The sequence below is a fragment of the Fusarium flagelliforme genome (genome assembly GCF_020744385.1).
Source record: "Fusarium flagelliforme strain FIESC 12 MPI-CAGE-AA-0113 chromosome Unknown B0J16scaffold_3, whole genome shotgun sequence".
NCBI lineage: Eukaryota > Fungi > Ascomycota > Sordariomycetes > Hypocreales > Nectriaceae > Fusarium > Fusarium flagelliforme.
Window position 1 is genome coordinate 4,849,083 of NW_025763505.1, and position 19,994 is coordinate 4,869,076.

At 49.6% G+C, this 19,994-nt stretch overlaps 4 protein-coding genes and 1 non-coding gene across 5 annotated transcripts; 2 read left to right on the forward strand and 3 right to left on the reverse strand.

The window, feature by feature from the left end:
• Nucleotides 1–136: 136 nt before the first annotated feature.
• Nucleotides 137–1,481, forward strand: B0J16DRAFT_355143 (survival factor 1; the record flags this gene model as incomplete). The annotated part of the gene is made up of 4 exons (XM_046129404.1): nt 137–159; nt 236–451; nt 502–1,303; nt 1,389–1,481. The coding sequence occupies 4 exons, from the start codon at nt 137–139 to the stop codon at nt 1,479–1,481; spliced, it is 1,134 nt and encodes a 377-aa protein (XP_045985408.1).
• A 2,023-nt stretch (nt 1,482–3,504) lies between these two features.
• B0J16DRAFT_264676 (mitochondrial K+-H+ exchange-related-domain-containing protein) lies at nt 3,505–4,415 on the reverse strand (the record flags this gene model as incomplete). The annotated part of the gene is made up of 2 exons (XM_046123367.1): nt 3,505–3,910; nt 3,979–4,415. The coding sequence occupies 2 exons, from the start codon at nt 4,413–4,415 to the stop codon at nt 3,505–3,507; spliced, it is 843 nt and encodes a 280-aa protein (XP_045985409.1).
• A 748-nt stretch (nt 4,416–5,163) lies between these two features.
• On the forward strand, nt 5,164–5,253 carry B0J16DRAFT_t107. Its single transcript has one exon. It is a non-coding gene; the product is annotated as a tRNA-Ala (tRNA).
• A 751-nt stretch (nt 5,254–6,004) lies between these two features.
• Nucleotides 6,005–12,859, reverse strand: B0J16DRAFT_265767 (uncharacterized protein; the record flags this gene model as incomplete). The annotated part of the gene is made up of 7 exons (XM_046123408.1): nt 6,005–9,277; nt 9,604–9,835; nt 10,124–10,206; nt 10,413–11,199; nt 11,253–11,765; nt 11,818–11,982; nt 12,033–12,859. The coding sequence occupies 7 exons, from the start codon at nt 12,857–12,859 to the stop codon at nt 6,005–6,007; spliced, it is 5,880 nt and encodes a 1,959-aa protein (XP_045985410.1).
• A 2,064-nt stretch (nt 12,860–14,923) lies between these two features.
• On the reverse strand, nt 14,924–17,815 carry B0J16DRAFT_116214 (uncharacterized protein). The gene is made up of 3 exons (XM_046121539.1): nt 17,097–17,815; nt 15,580–17,042; nt 14,924–15,525 (listed from the first exon to the last, which is right to left on the reverse strand). Exons 1-3 carry the CDS (start codon nt 17,472–17,474, stop codon nt 15,261–15,263), a joined length of 2,106 nt encoding a protein of 701 aa, XP_045985411.1. The 5' UTR covers nt 17,475–17,815; the 3' UTR covers nt 14,924–15,260.
• Between the last annotated feature and the right edge of the window lie 2,179 nt (nt 17,816–19,994).

Below are 19,994 nucleotides of genomic sequence, written 5' to 3' on the forward strand. Positions count from 1 at the left end.
GCACCTTATTAATTAACCAAGTCCCCAGAATTAATTCTCGACCCATCATCCCATCCTATCATCCTCAGAAACAGATCAAATCTTCTGTTTCCTCTCCTTTTACATTCACAAGTAACAATCACTCAATCAAGTCATCATGTTCAACTGGGCTAAGCAACAGTATGTACCGATCCTATGACCCCACCATAGATCAACTTGGACACCAGAAACTGAAGCAGAATACTGACCGCTATAGACTGGCCAATGTCGCCGGCACTCAGGAGCCCATCTACGGCCCCTCCGCCATCAAGTCGGTTGCCACAGAGGCCGAGAAGACTTCCTACACCGAGATCGGTCGAGATGGCATGAAGTGGCAGGCTATGGACTCGACCTGTGTTGAGACATCAAGCTTCTACATCTTTGGCGACAACGGTTACGTCGCTCTTGCCCAGGTCATCTATAGTAACGTTGCGTATGTTCCCGATAACCCGTGCTACTGTCAGTCACTAACATGTTCAAAAGCGGCATTCGAACAACCTGCCAGTTCAACGCAAAGGTCTTCCAAAAGGACCCTTCCAAGCCCCACGTCTGGTGCTCATCACCCCTCAACAACCAAGACTTCAGCGATGACAAGACGAGTTTCTACGCCGATGACTGCGCCCTCGAGCTGTCCGAGGATGGCACATACTACACCATCAAGAGCATGAACGACCAGAACGCTATCGTCAACCTGAAGATCACCCGCGCTGCCCCTGGCTTCCAGGTTGGTACTACAGGCACAACCCTGTACGGCACCGATCTCAAGAACCCATGGGGATCCCTGCGACATGCCTTCTGGCCTCGTTGCGTTTCCGAAGGTACCATCACCACCAAGGATGGACCTATCGACTTCAAGGGTCAGGCTTTGAACGTCTATGCTCTCCAGGGCATGAAGCCTCACCACGCCGCCTGCCGATGGAACTTTGTCAACTTTCAGGGCCCCAACTACTCGGCTGTCATGATGGAGTTCACCAGCACTCCCTCATACGGCTCAACTCTTGTCAACGTTGGTGGTATTGCCAAGGATGGCGAGATCATCTACGCCGGCGCCACTAACACGGCTGAGCACACTCAGGTCAAGAAGGATTCGGAGAACGAATGGCCTGAGCCCAGTGAAGTCAAGTTCAGCTGGACTGGTATGGGCAAGGACGGAAAGGCTGTCCAGGCCACAATTGAAGGACCTCTCGGCGAGCGTGTTGACAAAGTTGACATCATGGCCGAGGTCCCCGGCTTCGTCAAGACGATCGTCGCGGCAGCTGCCGGCACAAAGCCTTACATCTACCAGGTGAGTTTGTTTCCTTTTCTTTTTCGTCGATTTTAATTTCCGACGAACCGAATCATGGGGAACCCCCTTGCTGATGAATCTATAGTACCACCCCAAGCTCTCCCTGAAGCTCAAGATCGGCGACGAGGAGATCATTGAGGAGGGCACCATGTTCACCGAAGCTACTTTCATCTCGTAAAGCGGTTTAGAGGCTAGACGATAGAAAGAAAGACGTGATCGACGTTATGTTATTTTTGGATTCGTCTTTTTGTCTTTAATATTCAGAGTACCAACTTTTTCTTTTTTCAACAACACAATCAGACAGACACAATTGGGTAATACAGTAATCGACACTTTGACGAACAAAGGGCGGGGAGGTTCGGCGTTGGAGACGGAACGGCTTTGGTCACTCGTTTAGATGGATACGATACACTACTACAAATGATGCCCTTCCCAAGCTAATATTGAAAACTTGAAGGAACCTCTATTTTGACTTGACACGTCTCAACGCGTATTTGATTCGAGCTCTGGGTTCCATTGTGGTTCTCACTAAACCACGGCCCGAAGAAACCGACCATTGTTTGCCTTCGCCCTCGTTTTGAATCAGCCCAGAATCAGACTTTCCCACAGCTCTAAGTTAGTCCTCATTGTCTAGTATGGCCGGGAGCCCACTATGACAATGGAGATAGTACAGTCTCTTGTGAACCGAATGAACCGAAGGGGTCAGCGGAGGAGGGAGAAAGGCCAATAATATTGGCGATTTATCAGGTCTCCCGTCCTCCTTGGTTCCCCGCTCACGATATCAAGGGAGGCCACCACCCAAAAAGCTGTACCAAACTAACAAATACAACTCCACAGCCAAGAGCTGCATGTCTCGCCCGTTCCTGACTACTGTCTCGTCACAATCTTTCTTAGCCTTTGTCTCGTATGCAATGCAATGCAGGTGCTTGCGCTTGACTCTTCAAGCAAGCACTTTTGCTGCTTCCTCCTTTTCATTACCTTATCGTTGACGTGTTGATGATTTGAGTCGTTCGTACCTGACTAACGGTTAGTTCTTAGCTTCACAAGGGTCGCGACTTTTACACGCAGAGAGCATTCCTCTAGTACCAGAACACCAATGTTTTAGTTGAACGATGATCCAGCCCCTGGAGACAATGTTTCTTACTCTGTGGTTGTCTCGAATTTGGATCCTGCACTAGTCTCTATTTTATCTCTTGAGGAATTGAATATAAGGATTGAGAGAATCCTCTTTCTTTGCTGATAGTATCATCCCTCTTCCTTTACATTCTCCCTCAAGAGTGAATATTTCCCCTTCAACAAAGAATTACATTTCTATCCATTATCAAAGGGTTTCTGAATACCTTCAACAGCAAAGATGACCGCCTGTACTACCTACCGCGATGCGTCTTCGTACGCCCCTGTGTTCCCTTCTCCCCTCAACCCCACAAACCATAGACCTGAGAACAAATATGGTCCTGCTCGTATCGTTCGAAGAAGACGTAGTCGAGCTGGTCGACGAGGACCTCCTGGATCACACACTCTTACTCAACGATTCCTTCGTGTTAAGGCTGCTGATGCCTGGAGGGGACATGTTCTAAGTGCTCAGGTGACTCAGTATGAGCATGCCGAAGCTGCTGCTATGGCTTCTGTCAAAGGATATAAGAGCAGAGTAAGTTTTCTTCTATATATTACTCCAAGAAACCATATACTAACATCTTCAGAACTGCTGTCCTTCAATGCTCGGCCTCAAGAATCTCGGTCTCAACTTCTCCCTCTCCGACGCCCACCGCATCGCCAGCAGCATCCGTCTACCCGATCTATTAAATCTTAAGACAAGACGCATGCTTCTCGCCATGGGTCTCGTCGGTCTCCTACCAGCTCTCAAGGTCCGCGACATGCTCCGAGCAGCCGAGTCATTATGACTTGTAACTCGCAGCGAAGAAACAAGCTGTGACGAAAATAATGACTTTAATGATGGGATTTGGATTTGTGAGCAGCCGTCTTTTGATGGTGCGGCGTTTTTGGGAGGAGATTTCTATAGATATACCCGCGTCTTTACGCCCGTTTTTTCCTTTTTCGTTTCACTCCAGTCTAATACAATACAATATCTCTTCAATCATCAAAGTTCACATCCAGTCCGTATACACCGTCACCTGCAACACCAGCTATACATAAAGGTATCATACATCGTTTAAAGTTATACATGAATCTTGTTCTTTGCCTCATTGCTCTTTCTTCTCTTTATACTTCTCCTCCACAGTTTCTGTGGATCCTGGTTTATCAGCCGCTGTCCCGGCTGCTTTTTCTTTAGGCGGGCTCTTACCATCTGGATCAAGCACGGCGTGTTCAACCTGCCATATCGCTCTTTCAAGTTCGACTTCGAGAGCCGGCATGTCGAGAGTGTCGGAGAAAGTCTGGACTTCTTTTTGGGTCAGGAGCATGCGTTCCTTGTTGTCAGGCTCCTCGGCGGGCGGGGCATGTAGCGCATAGAGCTGATCGAGCTTCGCACACGGATACGTCCGTAGTAGTTTATGCTCCAGAAGCCATTGGACATGCTTGCCACCCGCAATAGCTCGGTAGTGCGACCAGGCTCTGTAGACAAGATAGAAGAAGGGCAGATTAGGGATGCTGCATGAGATTCGTTAGTTAGCGGGATCTAGAAAAAAGCAATGCGAGACATCACTAGTTATACTCACATAGGTACCAGGGCAAACGGGATAGTAATCGGCATGCCCACGATGCACCAAACAAGCCTCTTCTTATGCAGAGCCTGACGCTCCGTCGCAAGAGTCTGAAGAATACCCTCGGCCTTGCTAGGCGGTATCACGGAGCTCGGAAAGCACAAATCAACCTTTGCGCCATGAATCTCCTTGTCACGACGTCGCGAAGACAGAGGCGGCACCGACTTGAGACCCCATTCCTCGTAGGGGATGCGCCGAAAAGCATAGTTTCCATAGTCGACGACCTTTCGCTTCCAGCCCTTGTCCATCTTCTCCCATTGCGCCCAAGTTTTGGCGGCCCAGGCAGTGCCCTTGTCAACGTAGGACCGACCCTGTGGCGCAGTGGTGACTTCGAGTCGTTTCGCGTAGAGCAGCGTTCGCCGCGTGGAGAGCGGTAGGAGGTATAATCTCATTGTGTTGGGTTGCAGGATTATGGAATGCGGATGTGAGTTTGATGTGAAGTAGCGGATAGTTAAAGTACCCAACCGATTGAGTCAAGAGGAGAGTTCGTAGAAGCCCTTTAGAGAAACTATCGCAGCATGACGTCTATAATTATAAGATTTCCGTTTTCAAGAGGCCGCACAAAGCCGGTGAAGAAGAGTAGTTAGAAATTCGCCTCTTTCAACAATAGACCGAATTTTGGTTGGGAAATAAATGTCCAGGGTCTCTGGCTAGAACCGTGGCGAAGCTGACGACGATGCAATTTTTTTTTCTGTGGTTGTTTTTCCCAATTGCTTAGCTTGGACTTGGAGAGAGAGCTTTGCTTTCCATGCTTGGAGTTGGAGGCCCCAGAGGGACGAAGACGGTGACGCACATGGTCGTCATGGTTGGAGAGAGATGGATCTTGATTAACTAACACGTGCTTCTTCGAATCTCTCTAATATCTACATGATAAGTTTATATCCAACTGTATAACCTCGTGGTAGAATAGCAAACTCCTCATCCTTTCTTATATGAAAACCAACTCTTTAAAGATTTGCCCATCCATCATGATTAAAGCCAAGAGATTTAACCCTGCACGATTCTATCCAAACCTCGGCCAATTGCCCCACTTTATGCCACTCTGCCACTCTACTAAGTTAAACCCCACCAGACTATCACCAATCCTCACAGATAACCGACATAGAGCGAAAAATCTACCACCATCTTCAACAATTCACTGGGCGAATGGTTTAGTGGTATAATACTCCCTTAGCATAATTCATCTGAATAATCTGGGAGTGGTCCAGGGTTCGATTCCCTGTTCGTCCATCACAGGCGGTTAGATTCCGCTGTTATACCTTCTTTTTGAACTTTTCACATCTGTAGTACATGCATGTTGTATGCACAACATTTCTTTTTTTACAAGACCCTGAGGCTCTTCAAAAAGCCCCTGAACTTGACCACACCATCAGCAAGTCCCTGAACCCCTATAATCATATCAACTGCAGTAAATCTCAAAGGTTTCAATATCTGGGGCGCCTCTTGATCCTCAAACCACTCATCTAGCGTAAGGCAATGTCTCACATACATCTCGATCACGCACAACGTTACGAAAGCCTCATGCAAGGAGACTTCTTCAAGTAGCCTACTGAACTGGACATCTGCCCACTTCCCCATCTTTGTCAGGATGGAAAAGTTCGCCTTTGACTCAGGTACGATTTCCAAACAGTTGGGTTTCGGGTGACTTGCAGCTGAAAGAAAGGTCCATGCTGAGACAAGAAAGACCATCAAAACTGAGACCTACAGCTTCTTCAAACTCCGGACTTGGCTGGTTCACTTTGTCTTTGCACCGAATAAAGTTCCAGTTCGTGGCCACGTATTCGCGTTGGTCCCCTAAGGGTTCTTTCTCAATTCATGCAGGGTCTTTGTTCTACCCGTAGTATGTAGTATGTGCCAGCATGATAACCTCTCGTAACGCCTGAACATATCCTTCTATCCTCTCTATTCCGTCCCAACTCTTTCTATCTTGTAGTCTTACAATCTTCACCTTTAAAGCTCAGACCTGTTCACCTTTAGCTCTTTAGCTCCCCCCGCCGTCATGCACGGGACTCTTTGCTCGTGATGCTCCCTTGCCCACAATCTTCTCCGCCCAGTTCCACCCACCCGATGACCCCTGCGCCTCTTTGCCCTTGTCGTGCGGACTGAGTGCCGACGGCGTCGTTGGGGCTGGTGGTTCTCCTCCAAATTCTAGATCACTGTCATTGTCACTATCATGCCAGTCCCGATCGCTCCAGTTCACGGAGTCGGCCCGCTCGACCTTCGGTCTTTGATGCGTAGAAGAGTCACTGTTTCGCTTTGACCTTGCTGCCTTGGGTAGGTCCGATACCTTATCGAGGGCCTCCCGAGTCTCACTGTCTGTTCGGGTCATGCCTGCAAGGTTGTCCCGGCTCTTCTTGAGCTCTGCTCCATGCGCATCTGGTGGCTCGTTCATGTTACGGGCTCGCTCTTTGTTGTCCTCATCTTCCATGCGGAGGCGGGCGGTTACTGAGTCACTAAAGTGAGCATCAACCAGATGCTTCATTACAGGCCATCCATAAGCATTGGCAAACATGCGTCGGACAAAGACATTGTTATGAGCATCGGGCTCAACCTTGACGAGCACCTTCCTCCAGGATAAGTCTTTGTGATAGGCTCGTGCGATCTTCTCCTCGACACGCATGTTGGATGTGTCGATGACTTCGTGTATATCCTTATCCGGATTCGTATGCGCTGTGTCGTCGTAATCTTTGGATGACAATGAGCTGTCCTCACGATTCACAGACGGGTAAGGACTAGAGCCTGTACTGCTTGTTGAAGCCTGCCCTATCGAGTTTTGTCGTTGGCCAGTGTTCCTTCTAACCAGTGTCGAGGGACGTCTCTTCAATGGGGGTCCTGGTATGTCGGCTGGATGATAGATACGGTCGTGAAAGATGGTTCGTGGTCGTTTAGATGGATCAATAAGATACTCAACATCAGGTACCTTCGGGTTGAGAAGGTCACTGGCTGATTCGAAAACAGTCGTCCTTGGGGGAGCTGACATCTCATCTTCATGCTCATGCCCAGTTGTAACCTTCGATGGCTTAGCTGAATCTGATTCGGTAGATTCATTGCTTTGACCATTGCCCTGTACCTTAAGAGTTTGACTATTAGAAAATATCCTCTTCTGCTTCGGTGACACATTTTGAGGTTTGGGTGGCTCATTGCTCTTGAAAAAGTTAAAGAACCCGGACAATGCCCCGTTGTTGGCCGAATCAGCCGAGTCAGATGGCGCCTCATCACCATATGGTGTCGTTGCAGACCGCAAGCTCGCCCGGTCATCATCCACCATTACTGAGTTAGGCGGCTGCGGGACTTCGCGCATGTTTTCATGAGTATCTCGGGGTGACGAGGTACCAGATTGACCTGCTGAGCGTTCTCCTGACATAATCTGCCTTTGGCGAGCATTTCCCTGGGCAGTGCCTGTCAACTCGGACCATCCAAAACCAACAACAGTCTCGACCAAGCCGGCATCTCGTCGAGCCTTCTCAACACGTCCAAGTCCCTGCCAATCCAAAAACAGCAGACAGCTTGTACGTAGTGGTACAATGCCATCGTTGACCACGTTGGAATACACAGTTCGGTTGCGGAACTTCTTTAGGGCTGTGTGTGCAGGTCCTGTTGGGAGGATTCTTAAAAGCGGTTTCGACTCGGGTTGTGAATCACCGTAGACCTTCTTATGTGCCGTTTCGCCCAAGTTTCCTACAATAGCACCCCATCCACTTCTTGCAATCGTTGGTGCTCTCCAGGTCAGACCAAGATCTTTGCCTGTCCTGCCGACAAGGCCAGAGTCCAAAGCGAACTTGACGTATAAGGGGTTCTCATTGCTCAGCCCCAGGAATGGAGTAGCCAGAGCAACAAAGTTGATAGGTTTGATGAGGTCGAAGAATTGTGGCGAGTGCTTCTGGATATACGCGATAGCGTAAGTCTGTACAAGCCCACCGAGAGAGTGAGCAATGAAACTTATACTTGTAATCTTGTATGGTCGCTCTGCCTGGCGTAAATGTGCCCCATCTTTGCCGAGATGAATCGTACTGTGGGCATGCGCTGCCTTCTGTTGAGGATCGTGCTTGTCAAACGTATGGGTTATATTTTCAGCCATCCCCTTTCCTGTTGGAAGAAAAGGCTGATCCGGGTATGTCATGGACAACACGTATCTAGCGAGTCGCTTCCCAAGGTACTTAATCCCGCGTTCGGTCTTGGTCGAGTTGCCTGAATATCCTCGCACAATGACCTCTTCATCGTCATCTGATTCATCGTCTTCACCTTCAACCTTATCCTGGTCCTTTGTATTGTAAGAATCTGATTGAGCAAGACCGTTCTCCGATTCTTTCCTCTCGGCTCGCTCCCGGGCCCGCCGTGCCTTGGCATCGATCTTGGCTTGCTTGACAGTTGCATCTATGCTCTCTTTCATGAAGAGCATATCTGCGCCAAGGTTGCTGTGGAGGCCATGCGTTAGAACCACAATGTGGACCTTCTTTTGCTTCTGTTTCGGCTTCTGTGGTTCTGAGGTATCGTCTTTTGCTTCAGGGTCGCCAGTTTTGGATACACTCTCTACGTGTTGGTCTGGGCCTTCACGCTTTTCAGGATCACCTTGGTCATCCCAGCCTGGAAGCCTGGGTGTATTCCATAATGCTGCAGTATCTTCAACCTTGACTTGTATCGCTCGAGAAAATACACCTTTAGGCTGCGCAGGATGGTGTCCATCCTTAGCCCCCACGCCCTGCTGATGGTCGCTGATTTTTCCAGGCTGCGAAACTTGTGCCTGTCCACTGACTACTGTACTTGAGTTGCTCAGACTTAAAGATTTCTTGTCACGAGCCAGGACAACCTCGAAGCCGACAGCAGCCGACGTCGAGAAAAGGATCTGTGAAGAAACCTCAACGATCCAGCTAGCGCTTTCATGGTCATGGGACGGCCCCTTTCCAAAACCACCGTGACTTCCTAACCCAGCGCTCTGTCGAATAGTAACTGGTACCACAAGTTCACACTCCCAAGAACCGCCCGCCTTAACCATGGGCTCAAATTCAGGGACTCCATAACGCTCAGGGTATTCAAATTTCTCGTTGGGATTATAGCCAGCAGGGTAAGCAGCGGCACAGAGGGTATACGGTCCGTGTACGAAAGCGGCGCGGAGAGCGATGGCTGAAGTGTTGCGTACTCGCAGGTAGAGCTTCTCGGGAGACGGTAAGATGCGGTCTTGTGACGGTATGTATGTGATGGTGTAGCGAACGACTTCGCCAGTTTTCAGGCTGCCGACCTGATGGAGTAGAAGCATCTCAGCGCAGCGCAGCACCGGCGTCGAAAATAAAGTCGTAAGACAAGAGGCGCGTGGAACAAATGTTGATTCGAGAGACTGCACGTGCTTGGTTGGACTTTATCGCGAGACTTTGGTATTGTATATCAGACGGCGGTAAGGCTTGACGTCACCATGTCCTGCCCTATAATTCGAAACTGCGCTACTCTTGATCAAAGCGAAAGTCGAAAAGCCTCACTCTAGAGACAAAAGATGGTAGTGAAAGAGGCCTCGACCGAAGGAGCCGAGTTGGAAAAGCAGCAGTGACAGTGACAAGACCAGAAAAAGGGTCTAGAATGGAACTGCACATGTAATGAATGCATGTACAATGACGGCAAGCTCGCCCTGGTCCCCCAATTTCGCTCCTGACCTAACAAGTCATTGGCAACCGAGAAAAGCCAATCAAGGCTGGCCGTCGACATCACTCCTTTGGCGGGGCAGGGCAAGGCAGTTAGTTGTTTTAGGGGATGAGCCACTGTAGAAAGCTTTTCAGTGATCAGCTGGTGCTGCTTGCGGTGGATCTTGTGTGTTTCTGTTGGGCTTTCATTCCATCCACTAGGTTGTGACGATCACGGCGTTTCTCAGTGCCAGAGCGCCTAACTAAAGCTCCAGTGCCGCTTACTAGACGACTCCATTCCGTCGGTTCCTTGCTCGCGACTTTTCTTGATGATGACTTCATTCAAATAGACCCCGAAGAATTGAATTAGTGAATCTGTATGAAGAAATGCATAATTTATGTAGAAACAGCTAAATGACATCAAGTAAAGTCTGACACCCAATGCTGATGCTTGCTTATGTATGTTTATGCTTATGCCCCTACCATCATACCATCCATGCAATGCCATGTCATGCGATCCATCTAGAATGGTTTCTCCATTGTTGAGTTCTGTTGGCCTTTGCGTTAAAACATCCTGGCTACCTCCCAAGTATCTTTCCCATAAATTATGCAAAGTTTCCATTTCCCGTAAACGAAAGAGAATACGCAGTTTGGACTATGATACAAAAAAACACACTATGTGCAATCTTTAACGAGAGATACCAGATATTCTAAGAAATCATTCGTTTGTCTCGTCAATCATCATATGAAAGCAGGTTAGATTTCTCTTCAAGCAGCCACTACTGCTGGTCCTAGTTCGCCTTCCGGGTCACCGGGTTCAACAAACTTCCGCCAGACGTCGATTCGTCCCATTCCCGAGACGCGTCCGCTAAGACCGGCGAGTTCGGAGGACTTGCGTGCGTCGCTACGTCGCCGGCCCTTTCGGCTACGTGAGCTGTGGCTGTAGTATGAATCGTCATCGTCGTAGGTGTTGGGATCTCGCTCCACGATCAAAGGTCCAGCTCCTCCACGGTATGCTTCCTCCAGAACTGGTGGTGGCATTCCCATAGGCGGTGGCCTCATGGCCGGAGGTTCCATTTCGTAGCGATCTTCTGGGTGTCGTTCTACCTTTCGCCTGTCCATGCGTCCTCCGTAATACCCTCCTCTGCCGACACGAGAACCTCTCTCAAATTCTGCCTGGCTTGGTGAAGATGGGGCACCGACGACTCTGCGTCCTAGACGCTTGGGGCTATCCCCCGCATAATGGGAGGTAGGTGGTTCTGGAGCACCCACGACATCATATTCGTTGTAGCGAGGTCTGCGAATCATGTCATCGTCACGATCATCTGGTTGACGCATGATTTCTTCGTCGTAAATATGTGGCCGTGGCTGCTTTCCTCGTGGTCGTCGTGGGCCTCGAGAATCTTCTGTGGTGCTACCTTCACGGAAGACTTGGATTTCGCTTCTGTCTCGACGTGCAATCGCTTTTTCTTCGTGATCGGACTCAGGAATATCAGCGTCGAACCATGGACAATCGCATCTCTTGGGTTTCTCTCCACAAACGACGCAAAATTCGGTACCACATCGACTGTCACATGTTAGGAACCACCTCGGAAAACTCGTAATGACCACACTTACCACAAGGCATGATTATCGCCATCTCTGAGCTGAGCTGTAGCATCACATCTGATGCATCTCTTCTGCTCTTCGGTTCTGATCTTGGCCAGAAACCTGGCTGTTTCCTCGTCCCTGGGACATTTAGGCTGAAAGTGCCACCTGCCATTGCATGACACGCAAACTTTTGTGTTGCACTGATCGCAGCGAGCAGTCTTTCGCCCCGTCTCGCGATCATGGTAGATCTCGCCTGGTCGAATCCACTCCCCGCATCGTCGTGAAGGACAATACAGCCTGTTTTTCAGAGAATATTCCACAAACTTCTTGTTCCATATCTTTTTGAAAACAGGATCGAAAAGCTTGTCAACGTGTTCCAGACCAATTGGCTCTTCAGTACAGCATGTCGGAGGCATCTGTCCCGAGTCTGTCATTGACTGCTTAAATCGCTTCTTTAGACAGCTGTGGCACATTCGATGACCACATTCTAGTTTGGGGCATTTCGATGCGGGGACCTCGTCTAGACAGCCTTTGCAATCACGGCTGGGACATCATATTAGAATGTAGATAGCAAAATGCGATATGGGTCACTCACAGTGTGCGGGGTCGGTCGGGAGAACTATTCCTGGATGACCCAAATGCACTACCCGCCATGCTAGGAGGACGTCTTGAAGATTCTCTCGAGACTTCAACCGTCTCTACTATTCTCCGAGGACGGCCGTCACGAACAATTTCGCGGGACTCGACAACCTTTTGTGTCCTGAGGCTTTCGTTAGTTTTGTGAGCAAATATTGATTGCAACATACACACCTCCTAGAAGCAACGGGTGGCCTAGAAGAATCAAGCACACTGCCAAATCGTGTGGGTAGACTGTATCTCGGCGTTTCGGTCATTTCTCGTCTCAGAGCAGGTCTTCGATCTGGTGACCCTCTTTCGGAAGACGCATGGCGGTATCGGCGTATTTGTCTATCGTCAGATGTAGATGGTGATGGTATCCTATTTCGTCTTGGTGGAGCCCTCTTCTCATCTTGCGAGCTGAGGTAATCGTCTGGGCTGGGCCGTCGGTGGTGTCGATGGTGGTGGTGTCTATGCTTCCTCTCCTCCTCTTCCACCACAACCTCTATATGGTCATTGTCGCTATCATCCTCGCTATCACTTTCACTCTCGCTTTCACTCTCCTCCTCGCTCTCTGTCGATGGTGTCGATTCGGGTGTTGGCTCCCTTCTTTGCACCCGCCGACGAGGCCTTGCAGGCTCGGGAATTCTACCCCGCGGTTTCATGGACGGCCAACGTTCATCATCCTCATCGTCTTCTTCGGCTTCGTAGATTGACAGCTGCGGGCGTTTCTTATAAACATCTGTAGAAGCCCGCATCAGGTGTGGTGCTGGCGGCATGGGCATGTTAGGCGGAGGGTATGCATCGAGGCTCATGCTCCTTGAATATCCCCTGGGTGTACCTCCGTTGGGCCTTTGTAGTTCGTCGACTCGTGTCCGATGGGGCATTGGGTTTGGGTAGTAGGGCGCGACGTCACCTGGGCCATACCAATCGTGAGATTCAGAGCGGAGTGGCCGGCGACGCACGAGTGGAAGTCGGGCCTCTTCATCAGGGACGGCTCGATGGTATCCTCCTAGCCTCATTTTCGAAGAGGGGCCTGTGAGCTCCTAGAGGGCTCACTCCTGCAGGACCCAGAAGGGGACAGGGCGCTGGTCCACGGCACAGCACAACGCAAGACAGCACAGCGAAGTGCGTTCGGTTCAAAGATGGTGTCCTAAGGAGGACTAGTTTATATGTCGGAATGCCACGGGCAGGTCAAAGTAGTCGTTGATGACGAGCAGTCGGGCCACTCAACGAAGTCCACGCTGCGTGAACAGTTGCACCCCCCAAATATGATTGGAGTCGGGGGGCTGATCATGCATGGCAACCGCAGCTTGCAGCGTCGCGTCGAGCGATTCGAGTCGAGGCGAATCGAGTTGGAGCTGGGGCGAGAAAAATGTATGGTGGATGTCGTTTGTTCTGATGGTGCCTTACAAGTTGGGCAGCGAGACGTCTGGAAAATGGAGATCAAAACTGGCCAGGCGTCAAGGCACTTAGTCTAGTAGCTTCAATAAGGGAAGAGAAGAAAGCAAGGAAAGAAGAAAACGAAATAGTCTAGTACGAGAGAGAGATGAAACCCTTTGAGTAACGTTTCTCAACCTCCGCAGTTTGGGTTTGCTTTTCCTATACTACCGCAGGATAACGCGGCAGATCAAGTATCAAGCGTGAAATAAGTCACCTCACCTTACTTACTCCTCCTCACGCATCCGCATCAGGCACCTAGAAACGAATCAAAGTGCCCCTCCCCCGCGTGAGTGGGTTTTGGACTGGCCAGGGTTATGTCGACCGATGTGGTTTTGGCTTGGTCGTTTGAATTAGCGACTGAGCTCTCAGACCCTGCGTTGTGATAGGAGACAGGGTCGTGCTCGTACTTGGACAGGGTCTCACAACGCACCGTACGAGCTGATTTCAGATCATACGAGTGTTTATTAGGGCTCAAGGCAAAACGAGTGAAGGACAGATGTAAACCTGTCTAACAATACTCTTTTTGGCGGGTGGCTGGCATCATTCCAAGACAGACTGGACAGAACTGTGGATGATCAGTTTTTGTCGGTGTGATGTCACGTGGCTGGAGCCACAAGGTCAAACTGGGAACAGCAGAGACATTCAACCGACTGATTGCCCTACATGTTCTGTCCATAGAATGCAAGTGCCACTAGATTCCTGCAAGTAACCATGCTTTTGGCTATCGTTCTATCTGAGACAAACAGAAGCCAATATCATCATCGTGGCAAGATTTGACTTCCGTCATCGCTCACTACCGTTTTGAAGCAAGAGTCAGAAACTAGCAACAAGCTTTATTGTTGACGTCGACTCCAGCCGCTTAACTCTATTCAAATAAACGTCCCCCAGAAGTCTAATATGGTCTATGCTTCAAGAGACGATGGTGCCCAAATAGTCGATGCCGAGCGTGGGGTTATTTCACGTCCATTGCGCCGTTCCATGCCGGCCATTTCTTCATGTGGGTCATAGTCTCGGCCCGGTCCGGCAGCCATGACGGTCCCGGACGGTCATTGAACGGCACAACAGTGACGGCGTCCCTGCCGATCCCATTGACTTTGCTCGGCCGCGGGTTTAACATATTTCTTCAAGAATCTGCAGGGACTATTCTCCCCCGCACTCTATCTGCGTGGTGGCGGTACATCGCTGATTGCAAAAGACATAGCTCAGAGCCTACTATGCAGCCTTGTCAAAGCTCTAAGCATGCATTACATCATGAAGTTGAAAAGACATTGTCGGCGTGGCGTTTGCCCTGTTTCAGCAATATTTAAGCATTTCAAATATGCTGCCATACTTTCATGATACTATGTATGTAAAGAAAAGATCAACATATGTATTGTCTTAGCAATCACAGTCAGCAGCAACGTACAGAAGACTTTCCAGCTGTTCATTATTTACTCATAATCATGATTCTTAATAGTACAATATTAAACAAACGGGTATAGATGCTATCATGAGAGACGTCATCATGTTCTTTGGATAATTCGAAGTGGGAAATCTGGCGCCAATCCTCCCAAGAACGTCCAGCTAGATCTTTCTGCTAGCTTGTATGCATGATCTACATTACATCAATTCGATCCTGAGAGTAATATTGGGAAGCAATATTTCTTGTAGCCAAGATCTGACAATCGGCCACGCGGCCCGGTGAACCGTACTAGGTTCTTTACCAGCCAATAAAATGATATTACCCAACACTGCAGCCCAGGGTGATCCCCCAGAAAGAGTCTCTCGGGGCGACAGTCACCCAGATCCCTGGGTCGTATTGCGGTGTTAGGGCGTATCTAAGCCGTACAAGATCAGAGAACAACGGCGCTACTACTGAGTAACGTCGTCATCTTGACAGCTGAAGAAGAAGAACAAAGCATGTCAAGCAAGTGACAAGTCGTTGTTTTGTAATGTCTTTGTACAAGTACCGTCGGTAAAGCGACTCAAGTCAGCCGGCACCTACGGAGTGCCGAGGAATGCGCGTCGTCTCACTTCAGCCTCTTTGAGCATCTCGGAGGCAAGGCTCAAACTTGGGGCCAAAGTCGCGTATCGTTCGACTTCCACAACCACATCGTTGATGATTTGGTCTAGCGCCTCACGACTCGGTACCAGTGTGAGTAGAATATTGAGAAGCGATGGTGACATGGTGGCACCCATAATGAGTAATGTTTGAGACACCATCGACAAAGCCCCTTGCCAGATGTATGGCATATGCCCGGCGTGACTGTAACTAGTTAGCTTTCTATTGATCAATAATTGAAAGGGGAGGGTGACATACTGTTCGTGAATATGCTCCAACTGTCGAATAGAGGCTTCCAAGCATTTGTGGCAATTTTCTCTCACGGCAGGATCCAGAACTTGCTGCTCATTATCTAGCACTGCCAGAATATACGGCCGGTAGATAATGGTGCGACAAGCAAAGAATCGGAGGCGAAGTACTGTTTGAACAGGGTCTTGCAGGGCATTCCGGGTAAAAGGAAACTGCAGTGGCAATGGCAAACTTTCGTACCATTGACTCAATTGGTAGTCGAGTTCCGCGACGACTGGGTCTAGGCTCTGTGTCGTTGCAATAGAGTCCTTAGAGTAAATGAGGTGGCTGACCCTGTTCAGCAAGCGACGCAAAGCAATCTCGGCCAAGAAGTACCAGAGCTCATCTCGACCGACTTGCTCCGACTCGTCTCCTTCGAACCCACCTGGGAGGCCGACATGCTCCTCAAACTGGACCACACCTGAATGAGGCAAGTCGAGTTCTGCGAGAAGATCGCTTTCGAAAAGCAAAGCATTCCAGTAAATACGTTCCACAAGTTCTCGCTGGTGACTAGGAATACGGCTAGGAGCCATAAGAAGGAGCTGCAGTTTGGTGCTTGTAGTGCACAGTAGGTTCCATGCCTCCATAGGTCGCACTAGGTAAAAGTGATACGCAGCAGCAAGGAGATGGCATTGTGCCGCCACCACACTGTTGGCAGTCATCAACCCTGGCAGCAGCGACCAGGCTGCTGTAAAGTATTGCAGACCGGGGGGATCTTCATGGGGGAGGATCCTGGATATGCTACCGTGCAAACTTGCTTGGCCTAGCGCAAGAACAAGAAGCACGATACAACTCTCGGGCCCTTCTCGGAATCCGTTGGACAAGGCGGTTCGGTACTGACTCCTCCAGGTATATGGGTTTACGCAGGCGTACCAAACGTTGACCCTCTCAAAATAGGCCTCGATGTATGCTTGAGTATTTGACAAGTCCACACATGGCGTTTTCGTCAGAGTGTGGAGTGGTTCTCGGGCCATTTCCAGTTGTAGAAGAACCTGAGGATCGCATTGCCGCGAAATTAGATCCCGGATTAAAGGCCATTGCAGTAGATGCATAGCAGCGTTGGTGTGTACTTTGGGCATGGTAGATATGTTGGTCCCCACTGGCTGCGCCGACCAAGTGCCAAACCCACCGTTAGGAATAGAGCTGAAAGTGCCCCCATTGGCTGAAAGGATCAAATTGTCGCCGTCGAGCCCAGCACCGTTGCTCAAATCAGGCGAATTTTCTGTCAGGTTAAGCCCATTCGCTGATGGGTTCACCATGCTCATTTGAAGAAGGCTTTCAATGCGGTTGAGGCGTTCCAGGATCAGCTTGTCACCAGCGTCTAGCTTAATACCTGGTTCTCGATAAATGCATTCAGCGCCGAGCTCTGTGCAGAGCTTGCACTTTGGCTTTGTTCCATCGCATCGGGATTTTCTTGAACGGCAAACCTCACACTAGCGAAAAGTCAGCAAATGAAAGGAGACAATAAGCATTATGCTGTGACGCACAGCAATAGTGGCCCTGCGGCGGGGATAATCGACGCCAGTTTCTGTGTTCCTCCTTTTAAGTGGGTTGGAGCCCTCGTCGCTCGAGACCTTTTGTGCGCCGTTGGACATGTTGTCAAGTCTGGTATTATCGGAAGATTGCGATAAATGGCGGGCCTTTTGAGACGTGCTCAGCATAGCCTCCCTGCTGAAACTGGGCGTGCGCTGGTTTTTGTAGCTGACAGGGGACTTGAGCGACGTATCAGCCGACATGGTCGCAAGTGATGACATTGATGATATTGGCAGTTCGAGTGAGAAGGTGTCGCGAGCAGGAACGGTGAACGGTCGGGCTGAGTTGATTGAGATTGAGTGAACTGATTCGCCTGTCGATGATGGGGACATGATGATATGCTGTCGTAAAGAACCAAGCGCAATCGAGGAAATGCCTTGAGCAAAGCTCCAGGAGAGCTAATATTACGCTGTAAACAATTACAGCTAAGGTGTGAATGGCTCAAAGAATTTGTTCAGAAAGTCCACATTCTGGGACAGTGCCGAGGTTTCAATAGTAATGCCGAAAATCAGTCGAGATGATGAAAGCTGAAACAGGAGAGAGAAGCTATGTTGAAGCTAAGACGGTGATCGGCGAATATGTTTCCTGTAAGTCGGGTTGTGCTGTGATTGTCCTGTCAAAGGATTGAAGAACGCCAGTCTCAAGAACAGAAGACTGGAAAGCCTTGGAGTTACTGAACGTTGAGAGAGGCGTTCTTTTTGGCGGCCGACAATGGAGGAGCAAACGGTTATGTATGGGGGAAGAGCAAGGACAAGGATCTCCGAGTCCATGTGGTCCTGCACTTGCGCTTAACCCCAGACCCTGGGTCGGCGGTGGAACTCGGAAGAGGGTGGTGGAGAAGCGGGCGGGAGACTAAGGTTAGAGTCGACCATCCGGGGGACTTCTGCAGCGATGGAGAGTCGACCGAACCTCGTACTGCAGTCTTGTACTCCGGTCAGCGGCCGAGTTACGGATACTTGGAGAAGACTATTAAGGACACGCGCGGGCATGACATGGTAGTTGGAGACCCAGATGAATGTTCGAGCCTATCTGGGGGGATAGTTTTGCTTCAGGTGGTGGTGGTGGCGTATGTTCTTGGTATTCAGGAAGCGAGTCGGTTCCAAATATGGGGAGTCAGCGAAGCAAAGTGCAGACAGAGTCCGGGGAAGCTCATCTCGTTAGGTCCATTACTGAGGTCTCTTGTCCTTCCCAAATCGATTCCATGCGTTCCCCAGAGGATTGGATGGCTCGAGCCAGTTGTTCTCGTTTAATCGCCATGACAAGGATTAAGAGTGCGATGGAGGGGGGTTGCTTGCGTGAGTGATTGGTGGGATCCCTGTTAGCATCACCGTTTGCGTGTGGAGAAGCGATTTATGGATGTTGAGGTTCAATTTCTTCTCTTACAACAATTATGGAGTCGTTCACGATTTTGATGTCTCCAAGAGTGAGGTTTAGGTAAAATGCGCCGTTACTTTGCGTGTGGATTTGTCAGGGACTGGCCTTGCGTTATTGGCATGGAAAGTGCGGACGGAACTGTCGTCCCATCTTATGCCTGCAGTTCCTTCCTGGTAATCACATCAAGGCAGCACACAAGGAAGGCACGCATCTGGTAATTGTAGTTCACTTTAGTCAACAACCCCAGTTGCAATCCTCCCATCATCAACAATACGCTTCATCCCTGCGCCCAACAGTAATATCCTTCTATCTATCGCTCTCGTATCCTCATACGCACCGCTATTTCTCTTGATATTATACAATTCCTTCTATACCCCAGCCGGTCATCAGCCAGTATAGTCCAATATCTGGGGTAATAATGCGCCCTAGCACGGCTCGACAGACATAAACCATCACGGTTCTAGACCCCAGCCGGGGAAATCGCCACGAGAGCATCTCCTACAGAGTGATAACTGAAATGATTGTCTCGGGTGCCATCCGGGCCTCTCGCTCATGACCATGGGGCCTGCAAATCCTTTTAGCAGTCACTGTAGGTCGACAGTACCCCCAAACTGCCAAGGTACTCCATCTCTACAAGTTCCATGTCTCTTTTTACATGTACTAGAAGTCAAACAGCATTCCAAATACCCCAACTTGCCCATTCTTTCATGACGCAAATTTGTTTCACAAAAAACGCGGGTTTAAGCTTGAACTCTGTACAAGTCCGCTTACATTAGATTGACAGTTGTTGAAGCTTTGCCCGCCCATACACACAGTCGCAGGCTCACCCATCATGACAAGCCCTCATGCGCCCAACCATTCGAACGGCCCGAATAGGGGGTGCTCTTTGTTGGAGCCTCGCTACCCCCAATCCAATCCAAACTCAAGCCCGTGACCAACCTGGGGTTCGGTTTTAGCCTGCTCCGGTCTGGGGTGCCGTCTTGAGACGACTGTCAACCTGCGGGGAAAGTCAAAAGGTGTGGCACGTTTCGTCCAAAATAAGACAAACGGCTGGCAAGGTTGTTCGATGGATCTCCCGGCTAATTGGCATTCGCATTAACTTCACCGGGAGCAGACTACGGCACTGATAGCTATGAGCTTAGAAGCCTGGGGTATCTGGGTATCAATAAACATATTCTGATAACGGGCAGACGATATCTTCAAGAGTATACGCAGGGTTGTTGAAGAGAACAACATATTCGAATAGTCATATCATGCTTTTCGAAATTGGTTGCTTGTACAGAGTACTTCACGTCGTGATGGGACTACTTTTACCTCCTGAAATGTGAGTCTTGCCAAGGGATCACATTATCCCAACTAACAACATTTTCAGGGTCTTTAACACCCCGGCTATCATAACCCGAGCCTTGCCCCGGACTCCAAGTCGATCCTCCAGATTGAATTGCGCTCGAATTCCCTTTTGGGACATCCGGAAGAGT